Below are 19,547 nucleotides of genomic sequence, written 5' to 3' on the forward strand. Positions count from 1 at the left end.
GTTCTTAAAAAACAGTTACTGAAGATTACTCTTCAATTGCAGCCACACGTATGAAGAACACTAATCATAGTATTAAATCATTTCATGGAGAGTTTCTCACACTTGTGAATCTCCAGTTTCAACAAAACTTCCATCCGTTTACATCAAATGTAAACAGCAGCAGCTTTTCACTGATTTTATTTTAAGATGCCAATTGTTGAATTTTATTTTTCTGAAAACAGGAAAGCAGTTTCTCTAATTTATGACCATATTTTAACTAGCAGAGATAGTGTTGATAATATGTGACAGCTACTCGCCATTTTATCTAAAGCAGTGGTATTAATTAATTAACCAGTACTGCTGGACCTATCTAGCCATAGCATCAGTAACGGAGACTTTGTTTCATAACTACAACATGCCAATATTATTGTATGTGGGTTTTAGAATGTGTTAGGCTGCTCAAATTCTTTTTAAAATTCATGTTCAGACAGTAAAAGATGAAATTTTTTAGTAGTAAGATGAAGTAGTGTCATTTTTATATGGAGGTAAAAATAACAACACTGCAAACATGTAGAAAAATAAATTTGGATCTATGAATTTAAATGCAAGTCCTCCTGCAAATAAACTAATATTATAATAGTTCACAAAATACAGTACTAAAAGCCTGTATCCTGTAACAACTTGCAGATGCACTTAACCATGTATATTACACACTGAAGTCAAAGTGAGTACAGAGGGGGCCCAAAGTAGAGCATACACATCAGTCTTCATAGAATCAAGGCCTCAAGTAATAAATTCCTAACTATGCATGTTACTAAACTTGAAAAAAACTGCGTGTGAGGTTTCTGGTTGTTTCCAAAAGTACTTTTTCTTTGATAGTCTTCCATACGTTGTGTATATGTAGGTATATGTGTATGTACACAAAGCTATCACCTTTTTAATCGCTTATGAGAATAAGTCACCTTAGAAATATAATACGATGTTCAAATACAGCGTATTTGCTACTCACCTGTCTGTTACGTTCATCCATAATCCTTGTAATCTGAATCTTTTTTCTCCCCATAGTCCCCGTTTTTTTTTCTCTCCTTCTTCCTTAAAATTATGTATTTTTCCCTTCTCTTTTCTTCCTCTTTCCCGTTTCCTCAAAACAAACCTCCTTCTTCAGCACTTGCACTACTCAGTTCACAGTCCCCTGCATCTGTTCCTGCTAAACACAGAAAAGAAATCAAATGTTATTACCAAATTGATAACTAGATGAAAGCTATTATATGGAGCTGACCAAGCATCCTAATTATAATTTAGTGTACAAGTAAATTATAATAAAAATTTACTGCATCTATAAAATAAGTAATACATAGAGAAATAATAATTTAATTCAAAGGCTTCTTTTTATGAACAAACCCACGAATATATCAAGAAATGAAGAAAAGGACTGAAATACGCATTGCCAAAACTTTAACGGAATTAGGTGTCTCTAGTTTTAAATATCACTCACTGTTCTAATATGAAAAATTACCTAAATCAGAGAGTTAATGAACCTTTCTGTACCTATGTATGCTAAGTAGGCCAGCTAATTCATTTCTGAAGGGAAAACAATCTTGTGTTTTGACAGCAGAGGTGATAATGTCCCTCATTATGCAAATAGGATGGACCTTTATTAAAGTGTTACTTGATAGATGAGAGATGTCAGCTACTTTAAATCCAAAATTTTTAACCTTATTCTTTAAGAATATAGATTAGTGCAAGTATTACTCAAGATACTTGAAGAAAACAGTAGTGCATTTTCCCTCATTTCATTTCAATGTAAATTATAAAACGTTCTGACGAATGATTTATAACTAGCAAACACATACATCTTTCCTTATAAAAATTCTTGCACCAAAAGACAAGCTATATAGCACAGAATAATAAGGAGAGATGATAATTTAAGAATGTTTTAAAAATATTTTCACAGTTTTAGTAATGCACTGATACTAGCTCCCTGAGTTTTACAATTCTGGTTCTGTCATAAAACTAAGGACAGTTAGATGCAATATATGAAAATATATAACGCAGTACACATTCCATATTTCACAAAATGTCATAAATCACAAAGTTAATTTCTATCATATCCAAAGTGTATTTAGCAATAAAAGACTTGATAGAAATATAATACAAAAATGATGTTCAGTCTAGTACTAAAGTAAAAGATGCAATTTTTTTCCCTTTTTAACATTCATATTTTTATATTTACATATTTTGACCAGAATAGCACAGAGTACTTTTAAATACAGAAGAAAAAAAAAATCTGAACAAGATTAATTTTAAATCATTTTTTCAAAGTTTTTATGTTAGATCCATACTGTAGTAAAATATTGCCTTGGAAATAAAAATTTACTAATTTTAAAACAGAGGCTGGCATTTCCTTATTTATTTTAAACTTGTAGTCTCGCAGCCAACCTGATAAATTCTCTCAATATGTTACGTAACACTAAGCCGATGTCCTGGCCATTTAATCCATTATTTGGCTCTGATTCAAAGCTACTGAGGTAGAAAAGCTAGACCTCACTCATTCTGATCTTCAGTTCTCTCTTGATTTTCTTTGCATACATTAAACTTTAAGCTGCTGAAGTGTTTTATCGCTCTAAGAAAAAAAATAAGTTAACAAATAAGCAGTCAATCTGAGTTTTCTAACCAGCCACTATGATATAATTAACCTGCTGGGCAAAACAAATTTTCAAGTATAATACTTACCTTTCTGTACATGAATGTCTTTTTATATTATTTGCTAGGCATATTTATATATGCCTAAATCATTACTGTAATGCAGAACATGGAACATGGAACAATTCATGTTGCCAATATAATAAAGTGCAAAGGCTGTGAAAATTTTTTGCTGCTTTTTACTTATTTGAAAAGAGTTCAACTTTTCACTGCTTAAAAAGACACAAAGGCGCTTGATCATATTTACAACAAAAAAGTCCAAAACCTTGAAATAAACTAAGTTGATTTAATGTACTTATAAAACTTTTTTTCCAAACAAAGCTAGGAGACAGTCTTATCTGATATTCAGTGTTGACAAACAAACCCAGTCTATTTTTAGAAACAGTTTTAAATTTCCTCGGACTGGGTTTCTTTCCTGTTTTTCCTATAGTCTTACCTCTGATACAAAGAGCAAGTTAGAATGGTGTTTCCCATGGACATGCAGGACCCAAAGGAGTCTAACAGGCTTTCTCTGTAACAGTAAGCCAATACGCTAATCCACAGCAAATGCATATGGAACAATTTCCTTTCCTTTCATTCAGCTGAAGCCAGTGGCACTATCGGCTTACAGCACTACGCCTGCCTAAGCTCTTATTCACTTCAAGGTGGAAGGTCAGGGTGGACAGATTAGAGCAGTGGTGACAGGTTAGCAAGGATGAGAGCTGCTCTGCAGATCAAGATGCTGATGCTGAGCGAGTTCAGAAAAATCACAGAATACTGAGAAAATCTACCAGGAAGGACAAAATTCTTAGTGGAGGAGCAATATGTTGAGTCCCTCCCACACGCTTATCAGTTCCACATTTAAGACCAGTCTTCAAACAACAAAAGCTTTTATAGACAGTTTAAAGTCAGAACACTTAAAATTCCTATGATCTACACAAAATTATCTTAAAGTAATTCATGCAACACTTGATGAGCAGAATTTTGTTCTTCATTACCTGTAGTAATCCACTAACTACATTAGTTTTATTTTAAGTGGAAACATAGATGTGCAGGAAAATAAAGTTGAAGGGGGGCAAGGATGATTTGGTTATTAAATATTATCATACAATCTTAGAGAACCTGAAGGAGAAGACAGAATGTGTTAGGTCATATGTATCGAACATACAATTTGCAAAGAAACATAATTTCGCTTCAACAGGCAGCGGGTTAAGTTTTCTTGCATTGACAAAAAAATCTGTCTCCCGTTTGCTTTTTGCTTACTGGTCTAATTTCAAATAAAAGCTTTTCAGTTTTTCTAGCAAATTCATTTCCTTTTTCAAAAATAATTTCTGCTATTTTTACTGCTACTAGAAACAAACTGGGAATGCTGTGGTATTCTCTACATCTGTCTTACTCTTTTACACATACATACGTATCAACACATACTGCTTCGCATGCTATTCTTACTATGTGTTTGCCTATAGTTCTATTCATTTCATTAGTATATACATTTGCACATGTACATATATAAAGCAGATAGCTGGACTGATCCTGTGTCAGTTAGATTCAGATGAGTCAATCAAGACATCTGGTTCAGGGGCTATAACCTTCACAGGCTGGTGACTTCCGAGTCAAACAGAAGGTAAAGAACTCTGGAGACCAACAAATCCCCATGGCTGCTTTAGGACTTCACCAGTGTTCTCAATACTTTTTGACAGTTCTTGCAGGATTAAGGATTACATAGTAAGTATTTAAAGTTCCTGTTAACTGATAAATTGTATTTCCCTAGCACTAATAAAGCACACTAGCTAGAAAAGTTGAAGGTACTACAAAACTTAAATAGTACTGCAGGCTTTCATTATCCAAGAGAATCTAAAAAGGAACTTAAAATAATTCCAGAAGCTTTGTTGAAGTAACTCTCCACATAAAAGAAACCTTCCAACTTAATGACATGGTTACATGCAAACAAATTGCACTTAAAGAAACACATAGTTACATGCTATGGTGTTACACTCTTCAGCATTTTTTCTTTTTGCAAACCCAAACATAAAAAAAAAAAAAATATAATCAGACTGCTTACAAAAAGAGGAACTTCATTTTTGGCGGGCTTCTGTTCACTATATGATTTGGCAGAGGCAGTGGTAGCTGACAGAAGATTGATCTGAGCCTTCAGAAGGGAAAAGAGCTAATGGACAAATGCAGCAGATCACTTAACCGCTCCCGTTTCTCCTCGTACATTCACACACAGACATATACACGCGCGCACATACACACACACACATGCACACCCACTATCCTTTCTCTGCAACACAGAAGAATCTTGATAGAATGGCAGGAAACACGCACAGAGTGGTCAGGGAAGGATATGATGTCAGCAACCACGAACAATAAAAGGTGTAAAGGTGCTTCCTTCCCTAAACTGTTCCAGAAGTGCAAAATGGGAACCAAAACTCTCCACTTCCTTCTCCGAGCAGAACTGTCTGAATCTGCTCTGCTGCAACACCCCAGACAGAGAGCTCTTTGAACAAGTCACACAGAGGGGCAATAAGGAGTATCAAAACAGGAGAGTCAAAATATTTAATTTATAAACAAGAAGGCAGCCAGAGAAAAACTAAGTTAAAATGTGCTAGGGTTTAGCATTTTCATGGTTGCTTTACAAAAGAAACAAACTTGCCATAAAGATGTCCCTGTTCCATTAAGCAGCTTGCATTCTGAGTGGATTAATTAGGTTAAAACTAAACAACTAAACCACATTTTTTTTTTTATTATCCTGATGTAAGGAGGCAAACAAAAAAATGCTGTCCCCATTCTCTTACCATTCTTATCTTGATAAATAAAAGTAGCTTCAAAGATCTATGAAATCTTTTTATACAAGCCTTTCTGTTTACTCAAAAGATTTTTGAACGAGATTCTAAAAATCTAAACGTACTGAGTAAGAATACATCAGCTACCTTTCTGATGAAAAACTAGATGCAAAAACTGCAACATAACCATGAAAATCCACAGCGGGGAACACATATTCAAATAAAATGGTCACTGAAATGTTTTCTGTAAAATCCCTAGCTGACTATGTTCCATATACAGACAAAGACGGCCACACAGTGAGGAAACAGCTGGGCATACTGCATCAAATAAAGAAACCGATCATTTTGGGTCTGTCACCTTGAGCTGGATAAAGCTGAAAGAAATACAGAAAGGGTGAAAGTAACGATCATCCCTCATGTTAACCGACTGAGATCAGCTGACATTAAAGATAGAAGTGGTCCTTCACATGCAATGTGGTTTGGTTGCATGGTCATTAGAGAAGACACAGTTTGGGCCATTAACAGAAAGGTTACGATAAAATTATATATGTCATCACCACGGCAATACATCAGTAAAGCAGAAATGGCACGATCTACAGTATGGTTATCCAGGCAGAAAGCCACGCAACAAATGAATCTGAGTCATCTTAAGGCTTCAAACATCTGTCCACAACACTCTGATTTAGAAATTAAACATAACCTACATTTATGCGTTTTGATCTTATGGCCAGGCTGCCACATGAAAAGACTGGAAGGGAGTTTGTTTTATTCTACTAAATTTAACTCTCAAGAGATCATGCGTTTTGCTACAGGAAGTATAAAACAAACATTTAAGCCATAATGGATATAATGTAACAGATGAAATACGACAGACTACTAGAGAGAGAGTACGTCAAACCGAAAAAGTCTGTGCATAAAGAAAATATTTGTAATCTTTAACTACCAAAGCTTATTCATCTTTTCATTTATCTAGCCTGACTCCTGATTTATGGCATGAGTTTAATTTATAACGGAGAACAATTCAAGGGCAATGAAGTTCTGCATCAAGGCAGGAGTAAAATGTTCATAAACTAGCAAACTGCAAAATCATTCCCTATATCTAAGTTGTTAATTAAAAATTTTAGAGAAAACTTGAATCATTTGATCTGAATTCATATTTCACTAATTTTACTACTGATTTTGAAAGCATCTGCTGAATTTGTAAGATTCTCTATTCCAACTGATACTCCATTTATTTATTTGTAAAGGATAGCAGAATGCATTTATTTTTAAGTCTGAGCTTCAGGAGATATACCTTATTTGCTTTTCACATTTATATTTGAACATATTCCTATGACACTGACAATGTAGCAATGAACTGCAGAAAATCCCTCTCTTTCAGCCAAGTTACTGTCTTATGATGAATAAGATTATTTGGATGCCTAGGAGGAAGAGGCATGAGAATATCCAGCATCGTGAATCTTTCGGAATTTGGAGTTTAAAAGTTCTGAAAACTAGTTGTAAGAATACTTCACCTCCCTGGAATCAGACGACTGTGGTCACTGTAGCTTACAACTCAAATACAGTACCAAGTTATCTCACAGAGCAAGAACTTATGCAATGTGGGTGGAAAAGTTTCACTTGCTACTGTTTTGCAAAGTTCCCCTGAAAAGTTTTTTTGGGCAAACTAAGCATCATGGCCAAAATTTTGGAGAGGATGGTACTTCCTAATAGTACTCCTACTTCATTATGCCACAGACCCTGCTTTTCAAGAGACTGAGTTATCCAGACGCTGAATATCTAGTCTGTAGCCACCTACCAATTTAAGCTGGTCCACGCCTATATGAAAAGGAAAGGAGTGACTTCAGCTTACCTTCCAGAGGATGTGCTGAGAGTTGTCCATCAGGCACAGTGAAGCAGGGTTTTCTGAATAGTACATACATGTTATACCAAACCTGGACATGCTGATAAAGATCCACGATAGGAGGCCAAAGGCCTTCCAAGTGATTGTGGAATTTGCCACAGATGGTGAGTCATTCCTTGCAGCGGTGCACCAAAAGAGGAAGCAACCACGGGCAATCTAGATGAAAACTGATTGCCGGCAGCCCAGTACGAAGAGATATGTGCCTGCTACGCTTGATGAAGAAAGGAAGACTTGGCTAATTTACAACATTTTTGAAGAACAGATGAAGACGAATATTTGATTTGTAAAGCAAAAAATGCAGACAGTAATGCATATTTTAAGGAAAGCAATTAAGTGAAATGCTAGCATACTAAAAAACATACCCGTGAAAAGTTGATTTTAAATCTACAATGACTACCAGGTGATATTTCAGTGTCTACCCATCACCCAGTTGAAAAAAATGGGAAGCAAATAGTCTGAAGAAAAAGTTTGCAGGTTTATGATTATGTTCATGATGTACCTTTGGCAGCTAGACAGGCATAATGGGAGTCTGACCAATAAATATGGAATAAGATCCTTGAAGTGCTCAAGCATTACAGTTTATTGTATCAGACATGCTAACATTACAAGGGAAAAAAATAAAGGACTGAAAACTGAATCAACTAATTGGCCTGAAATGGAGACAGTGACTAGGAATGGGAACCTGTCTGAAAATGGAGTAGGGAAACTGGAACACTGCAATTTCAGCTAGGAGTCTCGATAGTTTTGAGCTCATAATTTGATTGGATTGCATTATAGTTAATAGGTGCGCAATAAATATCAGGAAAGGTGTTTTACAAATTCAGTCTGTCGTTTAATGAGCTGGAGGAGAAGGGGAAGCATTTCAGTGATCAGGAGAGTATGATTTAGCACCTTGTGTGTTGAAAAGGTGTCTTGGAACTACTCTGATCTTGGTCTAGCTATATTTAAAGACATCTTTCTCACTGGGTAAGATACTAGTGCTTACAGTTTGGGAGCGGTCTTATACACAAAGACAAAGGATTTTGGAGAGTGTTGGCTTATTACAGGAAAAGCCTAAAATATCTAGAGTTAACTCATTGCATCACCTGAAAACAGTCTCTGGCTGTGGTTAGATCTAGATTTACATATTTGTTACTAGTGCTTGTATGTGAGGAAGTCTGTGGTGAGGAACATAAATTCCCACAACAGCTTTTAAGAATCAAGGGACAATTCCAGGTATTATTGGAAAAAGCTAGGTACTGCAATATCAAATACAGTCTGAATGCGGGCACAAGTGCTTGGTAATGCCAATACCAGTGGCAGACAATTTTAGATTGTCCTCTACTGAAGAAAGTAAGGATTGATTCTCAAAAGGATTCTTTGTTACCAGAAAAGATTTTTGATTACTTTCTGCTTATAATTTGCTGAATTGCAGAGATGCAAGCAAGCTTGGTACATGCACTTAGACAAGAGAGCTGGAGACAGCAGCATCTGAACTATGGTCAATGATCAGTCCTGAAGCAATAGACAGAGTAGATGGAGAAGAGAATTAAATTTTGGGTAAAACAGGTGGACTTGTTCAGATCTACACAGACCTGGTTTCCTTCAGTTTCAACCAACAAGCTTCAGAGGAATTTTATACACTCTGACCCAGGATCCTCCCTTTTCTCACTCAAAGGGCACTGTAATCATGCCTATCTATCTTTAACACCACATGCTGAGTTCTGCTGTTCTAGGTTTTTGCTGCACCACCACTTCATCTCTGTGAGGAAGAACAAAGATTTGGGTTGTAGAAATCTAATAATCATATTTTGAAAAGGGGTATCTTACATATTTGCACATGAAACTTTCCAGGAAGTTTTTAAAGAAAAGAGAAAGCTTTTAGAAACAGGACAAAACATAATAAGAACCCAAAGTCTTTTTAAAGTACTGAGCAAGTAAATGAGTGAGCACTGTATTTGGTTCAAAGACTAAGCTGAAAATTAGGAAGGATCACTTAAGGAGGTAGAATAGGGACAAAACTGAGGATGAAAGTATCTTAAAACTGGGAACATAAGTTTAGAAATTAAGAGAAGAAAAACTGAGATATGAGTAAGTTCCTCATTAGAAGAAAATGTGTGCCTCTGCCAGATAACAGATTCTGTAGAAATATTGTGAAGGGGTTAATAAAAGGAATCCTTTCCAAGATGACCAAAGCGAGTGACAAAAATTGTCAAGGTAAAGCTTGAATGAAAGATGAACTGTTTCAGGTTAATGATGGGAAGTATCTTGACAGGAAAACTGTATAAATATGTTAAGGCGGTATAACATTTTTTCTGGCTGGGAAGTGTTGCTCATGGTATTGCCATTTTAAGAGTAATTTGAGTAACGGCTGGAAGATGAACGAAGGTAGAAGGGGTAGGATTACTACTGGTGAGCATAACTTCTGTGATCATACAGACCTGGATACTTGAATAAAAGACAGGAAAGAACTTCGTTAGGTATTATTTTATGGAGGTTTGTGATTTGTGACCATGAAGAGAAGCTGAAAATTAAGAGACATTGGGAGAGAGCTCAGTTATAGAAAACACAGGGAATAGAGCCCTGAAGTAAAACTGACACAGAGAAATGCCTTTGGAGTTACTGCTGATGGGAAAGGGAACTCAAACTTTAATACTTGATAATGGACATTAACTCTCAAGTCTTGCTACATTTAGAGATATAAGAAATCTTTGTAAACAAACAGTATCAAGGAAATTTGAGTCACTTGTCAGCTTCCCTGCTCTAATGGAAACAACCTGTAATACCCTGAATTTGGCCAGCTCCTCAAGCCAAAAGGGGGCAATATCTCTTAAGCATATCCCCTAACATGGTTCAGCTTCCTAGCAGAGAACTGCAGCAATCAAACACGAAAGACTTCCGGCAGGTGTCCCTGAGCCACAGAAATTCCTCAAAATCTGACCAAATCTTGGGAGATCCACAGAAGCTGTATGTGCCAGTCTCTCAAGCTAAATAGCTAGTAGTTTGCTGTTATCCTATTCAGGCTTAAAAAATTTGATTCCATATGGATTGACTATTACTAATGCCTTAGACATTTATTTACTTATTTATTTATTTTTCACTAATATATCTTATATGATGCAACCAGTCACCCAAAGCAAAAATTGACCTGTCAAAGATGGAGTGAATCTCAGACTGATATAATTTTAAATCTAGAGAATGCCACTGATTTCTACGGAGCTAATCCTTTGTACTAGTGCAAACATGAGAACAGATCCATCACTAGTACTGAAAAAGTAGTTAGACAAGCTTTGTAAGCAGAGGTAATATCTAATATAGATTAACCGAGTTGGAAAAAAAAAAATCGCCTTTATGGTGAACAAGCCCTTCTTTGGATCCTCAGTGTACCCAAAAGCTCATCCTTTTTTTCCAGCTATAGAAGCTGGTCTAATGAAGTATATTACCTCTGCCCAGAAACCTTCTCTCTTTTGTGGTGTTAGACCATCTCAGCTACAACTATACTACTACAGAAACAGACAGTTAGTTTCCCTAAGACCTAAACACGTAACTTTCATATTTAAGCACCTTTATTAGTTTTCTAAAGTAACCTCAGATCAGTACATCCTTCATCTGGCAATTCATTTCTTAGAGAGGAATGATTAGATATAGAGATGTTCTGCTTCTGTCTTTTGTACACCCGGTTCTAGAAACACACCCTTTTCCCTTTAATTCCTGACCTTCCCAGAAATGTCAAGAATTAAATATAGTTCTTCTGAAATGTAAAGTAGACTGCACAACATGGTGGAGAGCTGCTGAGCTGCTAACTGTTCATTCATTCTGTGCAAATGTTAATATGAGTATAAAAACTATGACACTCCCTGAACTCAACTGCTTGCCCAGAGACAGCTGCAGGCTTAAAATGAGGAGGAAGAAGGAAAAAAAAAGAAGAAAAAAGGCAAGGGAAATATATCAATCTTCCCAATGACCATGACAGCTGAAAAGTCTACATTAATGCTTCCAATCCCGCTCAGACATTTTTTTCCCAAGGACAAAAGGAGATGAAATGTATGTCAGGTACATAATAAGGCTAATAAAAAAAATGAAAACACCTGCATTTCACCGAATAGGGGAGAAGAACTGCCTCTGTCTGTGAAATATATGTCTTTTTCTAATGGCAAAGCTCATAAATTAGGAAAGGTTGCTGCTTTTAAATATACAATATACACACAATTTAAGTAGAAACACATGAACTCAGAATACATCTGTTCTAAAAAAAGGAAAAAGAGAGAAGTACAGTGTCAGTATAGCAAAGAAGCACTTATATCGTGATTACAAAGATCTGATACCTCTTATAAGCCACATGATAGGAAATAAACCTTGCACATATATTGGCTGGTGCCTCATGTCTGGAATTTTGCATGTTCAGGATGAAGCATCTGTTAGAAAAATGGAAGGTTCTGACTACGAAGAAATAAAGTACATGGCCATATCTGCTAGTGCTAGCAGACCATCACTCATTTGCTGAAGCTACTTGCTTTCTACCTCCTGGCTGTATCTTGACAAGAGGCATCTCTCTTCGCTGGGAGATCCAAACTGGATTCCCACTGGTTTGGAACTAGAAAAAATGCATAAACAAACAAGGCTATAAGAAAAGAAAGATAACATGGAATTTGCTATGAGGGAGAAAATAGAAAAAGATGCCTCGTGGGAGAAGAAATGGGCAAGGTGCCTGAAACAACTGACTTATGTTGTCTGTTGAGGAAGGAATTTTCTGTTGCTCTGGCTCAGTGGGATATTCTACAGATTTTTTTTGTCCTTGGTGGTGGAGAAACGGGCAAGCAATAGACATATTTCTGTTAACAATATTAACATGAAAAGAGAGAAAGAGAGAGAATGGAGAAATGTAAGATATACAGCACACTGAGGAGTTACGCTTTGATATGATAAAGAGCTAAAAGAGCTGCACTTTATATACTAAAGATCCATCTTGAATCAGTTACAAAGACATAAATAGCCCCATCTAATTTAGCGTGCTGTTCAGCCACATCATAGTTCACAGTCAGTTTTTGAAAATAGTATTAGGTAACTAATTCACACTTTCCACATGAGGATTTGTTCTAATTTTTCACAGAATCGGAGTCTAACAGCTCTTACCTCAAGACCTGTAAAAGCAAATTTTCTACTGAAACGGAAGGTGTTTACCACAGAGGTACACCTACCACCGTCTACAACTATAAAAGCCACAAGTGAGCATCACACCCTGCCTACTGAACCTCAGCTATAACCACTCCATTAGCACATGCAGCTGGATTTATTTATTTCTTGCACATACAAAGCACATTGCATTTGGCAGTAGCCAATGCAAAAAGTCAACATCCTTGACAAGTATCAGAAAAAAAGACATATAAAATGTGCTTAATTTGCAGAGGGAAATACAGTGCAATTTGCTTGATAGTCTCCGTTCTATCTTGAATGAGCGCTTTTTTTTTTCTAAACAGATCATTGCCAGCATTGCTCATTTTATTATTGTCCTAGAAGCATGCTGAAAAAACAAAACATAATCAATACAAAGATACATTAGCTAAATCTTTTTGCGGCCTTGAATGTACATTATGTTTTCTCAGAAATGGCATTTTTCAAGCCCTATTGATATGCAAGGTGATTTCTGGCAAAAAATATTCTTAGAAACAGACAGCTGCGGCAAAAGTAGCAGGCAGCATAGTGTAAAGAATTGAATCTAAGGTTGGGACGCAAACATGGCTGAGATCTGTTCCTTTTTCTGCCAGAAACATTTCATGCCACCTTAATTTTTTACTCAGTTTCTCTGTTGGTAACCTGGGAATAAGAAACCTGGGGATTTGTTCATGCAAATGTTCTGAGAAGTAAGTACAGTGAATATTTATTACACAATAGAGAAATTCTGAGGGCTTTCAGTAAATATACTATAGTTCTCATTTGGCATAGTCAGTGAGTATGTAAACAAATAGAGAAGATCATTTAGCAGATTTAAAAATGTATGAAAGTAATGTTAAGGGCAAGATTATGATCATAAAAATATTAATATCTGTGCTTAAAATCACTGATTACAGAAAGTTATAATTATCTTGTATATGTAAAGCATTTATATACATGTTGTTCTTGCACTATAGCCCTTTATGCTAATGTATATCTTCTTGAAATAAAGATATTTGACAGTACTGTCATATAAGGTCCAACATGGTACACAGCAGATTCATCAATTTCCTGTTTCTTACCCTCTCTCTCTTACAGCATCCTAATCAACCTAATTAAAGCTTTGTTCATTTGAAACCTCAGATGACAATTTGTTTAACTCTATCCCACTGTGGTCTTTTTATAAAGAGAATTAAATTTGATCTTCTGACAGCAATTATTAAATGATCCCAACTGGCCCCAATTAAGACACATGGCTCACAGGCCTCAAAATCCAATAAAGTGCCAAGCCCTCTCTTTCACTTGTACATCTTCCTTTACCTTGCTTTATTTTCTTAAAGCCAATTAAGCTCATCTTATCAAGTGGAACTGAATGCCATTGTGTAGACTAATTCAAGATGCAATGCATCAATTTACTTTTACAGACATACTGAAGTAGGGACAACACGCTCAAAATCATCCTTTGGAAACCCCTCCCTGATTCAATTCACCTAGCTTTAATGCCTCTCACTGTGCTGCACATGACCTACATATGCTGACTTTTAAAACACTGCCTACAGTGAGCAGTGATTAGAGAAATATATTAAATATCCATGGTATGAGTTTTGCACTGCTTACAACTTTCCTTATAGTGATACATCTCTTCTTTAAGCATTTCCACTTGGTTATCATCTCTTCATTTCAGAAATTCAAAGAAATGTGACACCGTGTAACTTCTGAGGTTAACCTTTTTTTACCTTTAATTTCTGCTCTCATTTTTCCACACATGTTCAGTAGTATGCTGTGAAGAAACGTTCCCATGATTTCACGTAAAGGCAGGTAGCCCCAGGATTTGGAACTCATTGATTGTGTGGTACTCCAGGGAAATAGCTGAATTAAAACCAGCCTCATGAGACTGAAGCAGCTTCCATACACATCTGGCTCTTCTTATTCTAAACTCTAACACCTGCCTGGAAATTTAACCCCCATCTTTTCTCTGAAGAACAAATGGGACAGATTTATCTACTGCCATTTGGTTTAGGTCAAAGCTGAGCTGTGTGGTGTTCTGCTAAATTAATTGCAATGTAATTGATATTGTTTGACACAGTTTTTGAAAAGATGATGCTCCATCCATTTTATGACCAGACTACTCTCTCTGTATTAAAATATATAAGATTTTGTATTTCTGCACATTCACCCTAAGTACAGCTTTGAGTAATAACCTATTAAAATACAGCACACATTTTCTATCTCAATATTTCTAATGAATTGCTGTACAAATTAAGATTATGTGTACAATTATCACCAAGAGAGTAAGTAACAAGTAAAAAAAGCTCAAAGCAATACTACTTCCATTGTGGTGAATGTTTTCTATATTTCTTTAATTTACATACTGAACAAATGTAATCACGATATTCCTTAAACACAAAAAAGATAGAAAGACACTAAACTTCAGTGCAACATTTTCTTTACTAGCAGAAAGATGTGCAAGTTTATGTAAAACATAATTAGACACATTTCCTGTCCAGCTGGGAAACATACGTTCCTTGTAAAAATTTAAAAAATTAAAGTGATGCCAACCACTTCTCAAAAAGTAAATTAAATTTACTTTTAAAGAACTTGCAAATGTTACACTTAGGAATTTAAAAAATATTGACTTCAAAAGGCAGACAACAATTTTACTCCCAGAAATGCTATATGACTCTGGTAAATTTGAACTGTAAGATGCACTAACAGTTGACAGAGAATTTCTAATAGCGCATTGAAATTTCTGAAGATTAAAAAAGATTTCAGTATACTGTGCTGCAAATTATTTCTCATTGTAGTCTAATAATCCCATACAAGATGTTAATTTTAGATCATTCTTTTGCTAAAAACAGCAAACCCTGTAACAGATTTAGTGCAAAGAGCTGAAAATATCCTTTGGAAAAAAATCTGTACAGAAATCAGATCAACCCAAATCCTGCCATTACTCAGCACTGCAGTGACGTGCAGATGTTTGTAGTGGTTTAAGGAGCCAGCGGGGGCTGGAAACTCTACATACTCAGCTCCAACATGATTGCAATTGAACCTCATCAAAGTAAGAGCTCATAATTTGTCACAGAAAACAGCCAATTAACATATGTTAGAAAAAGGCTCCCATAAAGATAATATATGATTAAAGATCCAATGCAGCTGTCACAAATCAAAATTCTGCATTTAAAAAAGACGTATCAGTCTGGGTTTCTGAATGTTTACATCGATAATAGATACTATATTTTAAAAAACTACAGAAAAAAGCACCCCTAATTATAGTATTTCCTCCAGGTTTGGAGTTACAGCTTAGGGAGATCCGGGTACTAAAGCACTATTTACTGTTCTGGCTGTTGTGCTGTAAATAGTTAAGGCCCTTGCCAAAACACAACCGTTATTTTGTTTTAGTGCTATTTTAAAAGACAGACCTTCATTGTGAGTGAGGTGGCCTTCATTGATGCACTTTGTTGTCAAGACATTCCTCTGAAAACACAGCATGTCCTTATTGCTACAAAAAATACAGTACTGTAAAACTGTGTACTATAGCCTCAGGGCCAGCGCTGTGATCCTAGCTATTCAAATGCACGGCCGTGAGTAAAACTGCACTGCAGCCAGTTCCATTATTTCACATTTACATTGGTGAAAATGAGATCTGAATGTAGCCTGCAACCGTCCTTTAAATAAATACATTGATTAAAAATAGTTTTCACGTATATATGCACGGAAAATGAAGCCTGTTGCTTTATTAACACAGAACCCTGACTGTGATGCCTATTCTGAACAATAATCTTTATTCCTTATATTTTGCACAGCAGTATTTTAATTACTGAAACACTGCATAATTAAGCTGCTATTTTTTACAAGCATTATGCATTTTTTTTCCTGCTATCATTTAGGATCCTATGTGTCAGTCACTAAACTCTAAGGCGATTTGAATAGTACCTTGTTTTGTATGTGTGTGCATATGTGAGCGTGTGTGTCCTTGTCTTGATATCGTGTTGTAAAAGGAAGTGCTTCCTCTTTTCTGTTTGAAAGAGACCCAAGAAAAACAAAGTTTTGAAACTCAGTAGTCTGACTGGACATTAGTCAATGTATTTTTAAAAATGTTTTAACTCTATATATAAACTTTTCAGTCAAATATAATTTTATGTTGATGGATAAAAGAAGGGACAAATTTTAATCAATGCTAACAGAGAATAATATAATGGAGTCAGTATTCTCCTGAAGTGGAATGTGATGATTTTTAAGGGTCCTTTCTCCCCCTTAAAGTCTTTAAATGATTCAGAAACGCCGTTTCCATTAATGCTAGAGGCTGTAGCCTGTGTCATCAGCACAAAGTTAATTCTCTTAAAACAGCAATTATATCGGTACTGAAGTATCTGTCGACTGTAAAGCTATGGTTTCAAAAGCACTGAATATGCACAGACTTTTGAATATACTAAAACTTAATATGCCGAGAGGTCAAAAGGAAAACTTTAAGCTACTCATGTGTGTAAGACTGTCTCAAAACGATCAAAAGCACTGAAGATTTCTGACCTACTTACATGGAGCAAAAATTCCTAATGTTCTTTAATATTCTTCACTACATTATATTAAGATAAAAAAATAATCATTATGAATCACTGTCCCTTTTAACAAAACACTGTGAATAATGTTAAGGTTATGCTGCCTTTTTTTTCCTCAGGAGTGTGTTCATTGATTCCCAAGCAATCAGTAACATTTTTGATTAAGATCTCAGAAATAGCTGAAAATCCCAAGGCTTCTCTACTATTGAAACTTCACATGTCTTTGACTGTCCCCAACTAATGACAGTAAACTATGCAGCCTCAAGCTAAAGAGATTAATTTCCATTTTGCAATGAATAGACAAAAAGACTGGACAAAATCCATTCCATATCAACTACATTGTTGTGTCTATTACAGAAAATACACTTTTGGCCCTAGAGACAGTTTGAGATGGGAATAATAAAATTCAAGGTGCAAAGCCAGTAGTACTTAACAAATAATACAATAAACAAGAGTCAGATAAAAACTGTATTTTTTCATCATACTTTTTTTTAGACTAAAACTACATGTTATGGATAAGCCAGCTTCAAATTTAGTATTTATTCCTGATAATAAATCTGCTTTAAAAAACTGCTGCTAACAGTAACAGCAGAATAATTAAAAGCAAGTTCTTCATCGTAAGGAAATACTGTATCAGAGTGAGTTCCTATTCTGTAAGCCTAAATTTCCTCTCTTCATAGGTAAAATCAGATAATTTTACAATTAGATCACGTATAAATGACAAGTATCAGTCCACTGCTATTAAGCAACATATTTTCCAAGCATAATTATCAAATTGATCTGCTGTTTACTTATCACTATATCTCTAAGAAATCTCCAGCATTCTTTTTTTTTACTTCAGATTTAACAAATTATGTATGATGAAATACTTTAAAAATGTTCATCCTCCTATCTATCCATGTTGTGCTGCAGAAGTGAAAACCATCTGAGTCAGTAATGGCTTCTACTAAATGGAAATGTCGACAGCATGTCATAACCTAATTCAAGATGTTATAGGTTTTTTTACAATTATTTTAAAAATCTGATTGTAGAGCTTGGAAACAGCGTTCCTGAAAACAGTATCCCACATTCTGATTGCTTCTGTGCATGTGGAAGTCAGTGACAATTTTTCTATTTAGTTTAACAATAGTAGCACTGAGACTTTGGGAAAAAAGTTGAGGAAATTGAATTAAATGTCCAAGACCAGCCTAGTATCAAGGCTGCAGACTCTATACGGTCTTACCCACACATGTCTATGGCATTATCCTGTTTAAATAAAGGAAAAATATGCTGATGCTTCTCAGTCTCTCTGATGAGTCCACTGGGTGGTTCTGAAGAGCAGAGATGAGTTACCACGACGTGGAAGGCACTAAATCCTCATAGGTTACAGCAATGCTATACAGTAACAAACCATCATAAAAATGAAGCATAAAACTTTCAAAGTAAATAATAATAATAATAATAACAACAACAATAATAACAATGACTCTGTATCAGTCATGTTAATACGAAGGTGTTAGTCCTGTATGTTACCTAGAGATGACCACTGAGGAATCAAAGGCTCCATTTTGCAATTTTGCATGAAACAACTATAGAATACGTTGAATACGTTCAAGCATAAATTAAGAACTACAACTACCGCTTTCGCTGTTCAAATTTCTAAGTTACTGAAAACTTAAAGGGACACTTTCAAGTCATCTTAATCATCCAACATTTTCCCATACCAGCTCATGGATTTACTTTTCAACACCAGCAGCCTGAGACAAGAACAAAGTGATTTATAGCCCATGCTAGAGGAGCTTGCTTCTCAGTTGTCATTTTTTTCTTGGCTCCAGTAGATGGAAGCAACTCTCTTGCTGGGTTTTAAGTTTAGTGTGGTTTTGGGGCTGTTTTTTAGGCCAAACTCTTTATTTTTATATTTATTTTGTTGTCTGTTGATCCTTTGATGTTAGATTCCCAGATAATTTGTTCCAGTTCCCAGAGCAGTTTCTTCAGATGAGAGCCATGCGTTCTTAAGTCTGTAGCTCCTGCTGAAACCTCTTGCAGGGATAAACAGAGCCTGTAGCAAATCTACATGAGCTTGTTTCTGGAAACCCCGCTGCTGCATGGTTCTGTAGAAATAACCACTGACAAGACACATGCAAAAAATCGCCTGTGGTCTGGATTCAGGTGTGTACAGACTGGTAGTTGTCAATCTTACAGTACAATACCTTGTATTGTATACCTAAAAAACCATGGAAACATGACACCCTGCATTCTTTTTGCTATTTCGGTTGAGCCAGTGCATCACTCGTTTCCTTTCACCAGTCAGAAAGTATGCTGACTGTGACATTCAGCGTCATGCCTGTGATAGGCAGGTGTTAGAAGGACTTCAGGTATAGGGTTTCAGGACCACAGGCCACCCTGCTCAACCTGGCTTGTCTGACGAAAAGCAGAAAAGCAGCAAGAATAGAGAGTCTGACACTACCTGGAGCAGACTCTAAGGGTTCCTTCAAAATTAAGCAGGCTTTGCACCTGCCACAGACAAAGCAT

The 19,547-nt window shown here is 35.8% G+C and overlaps 1 protein-coding gene across 10 annotated transcripts in view; it reads right to left on the minus strand.

The window, feature by feature from the left end:
- The window catches only part of MEF2C (myocyte enhancer factor 2C), a 140,710-nt gene that overhangs the window by 77,411 nt on the left and 43,752 nt on the right, over positions 1-19,547 (minus strand). For all 10 annotated transcript variants that reach the window (XM_076363274.1, XM_076363281.1, XM_076363277.1 and 7 more), the window contains exon 3: positions 989-1,186. In XM_076363274.1, coding sequence (XP_076219389.1) covers positions 989-1,042 — 54 coding nt within the window. In that variant the 5' untranslated portion in view covers positions 1,043-1,186. The remainder of the gene's footprint in view (positions 1-988; positions 1,187-19,547) is intronic.

This window comes from Aptenodytes patagonicus, chromosome Z (assembly GCF_965638725.1).
Source record: "Aptenodytes patagonicus chromosome Z, bAptPat1.pri.cur, whole genome shotgun sequence".
Taxonomy (NCBI): Eukaryota; Metazoa; Chordata; class Aves; order Sphenisciformes; family Spheniscidae; genus Aptenodytes; species Aptenodytes patagonicus.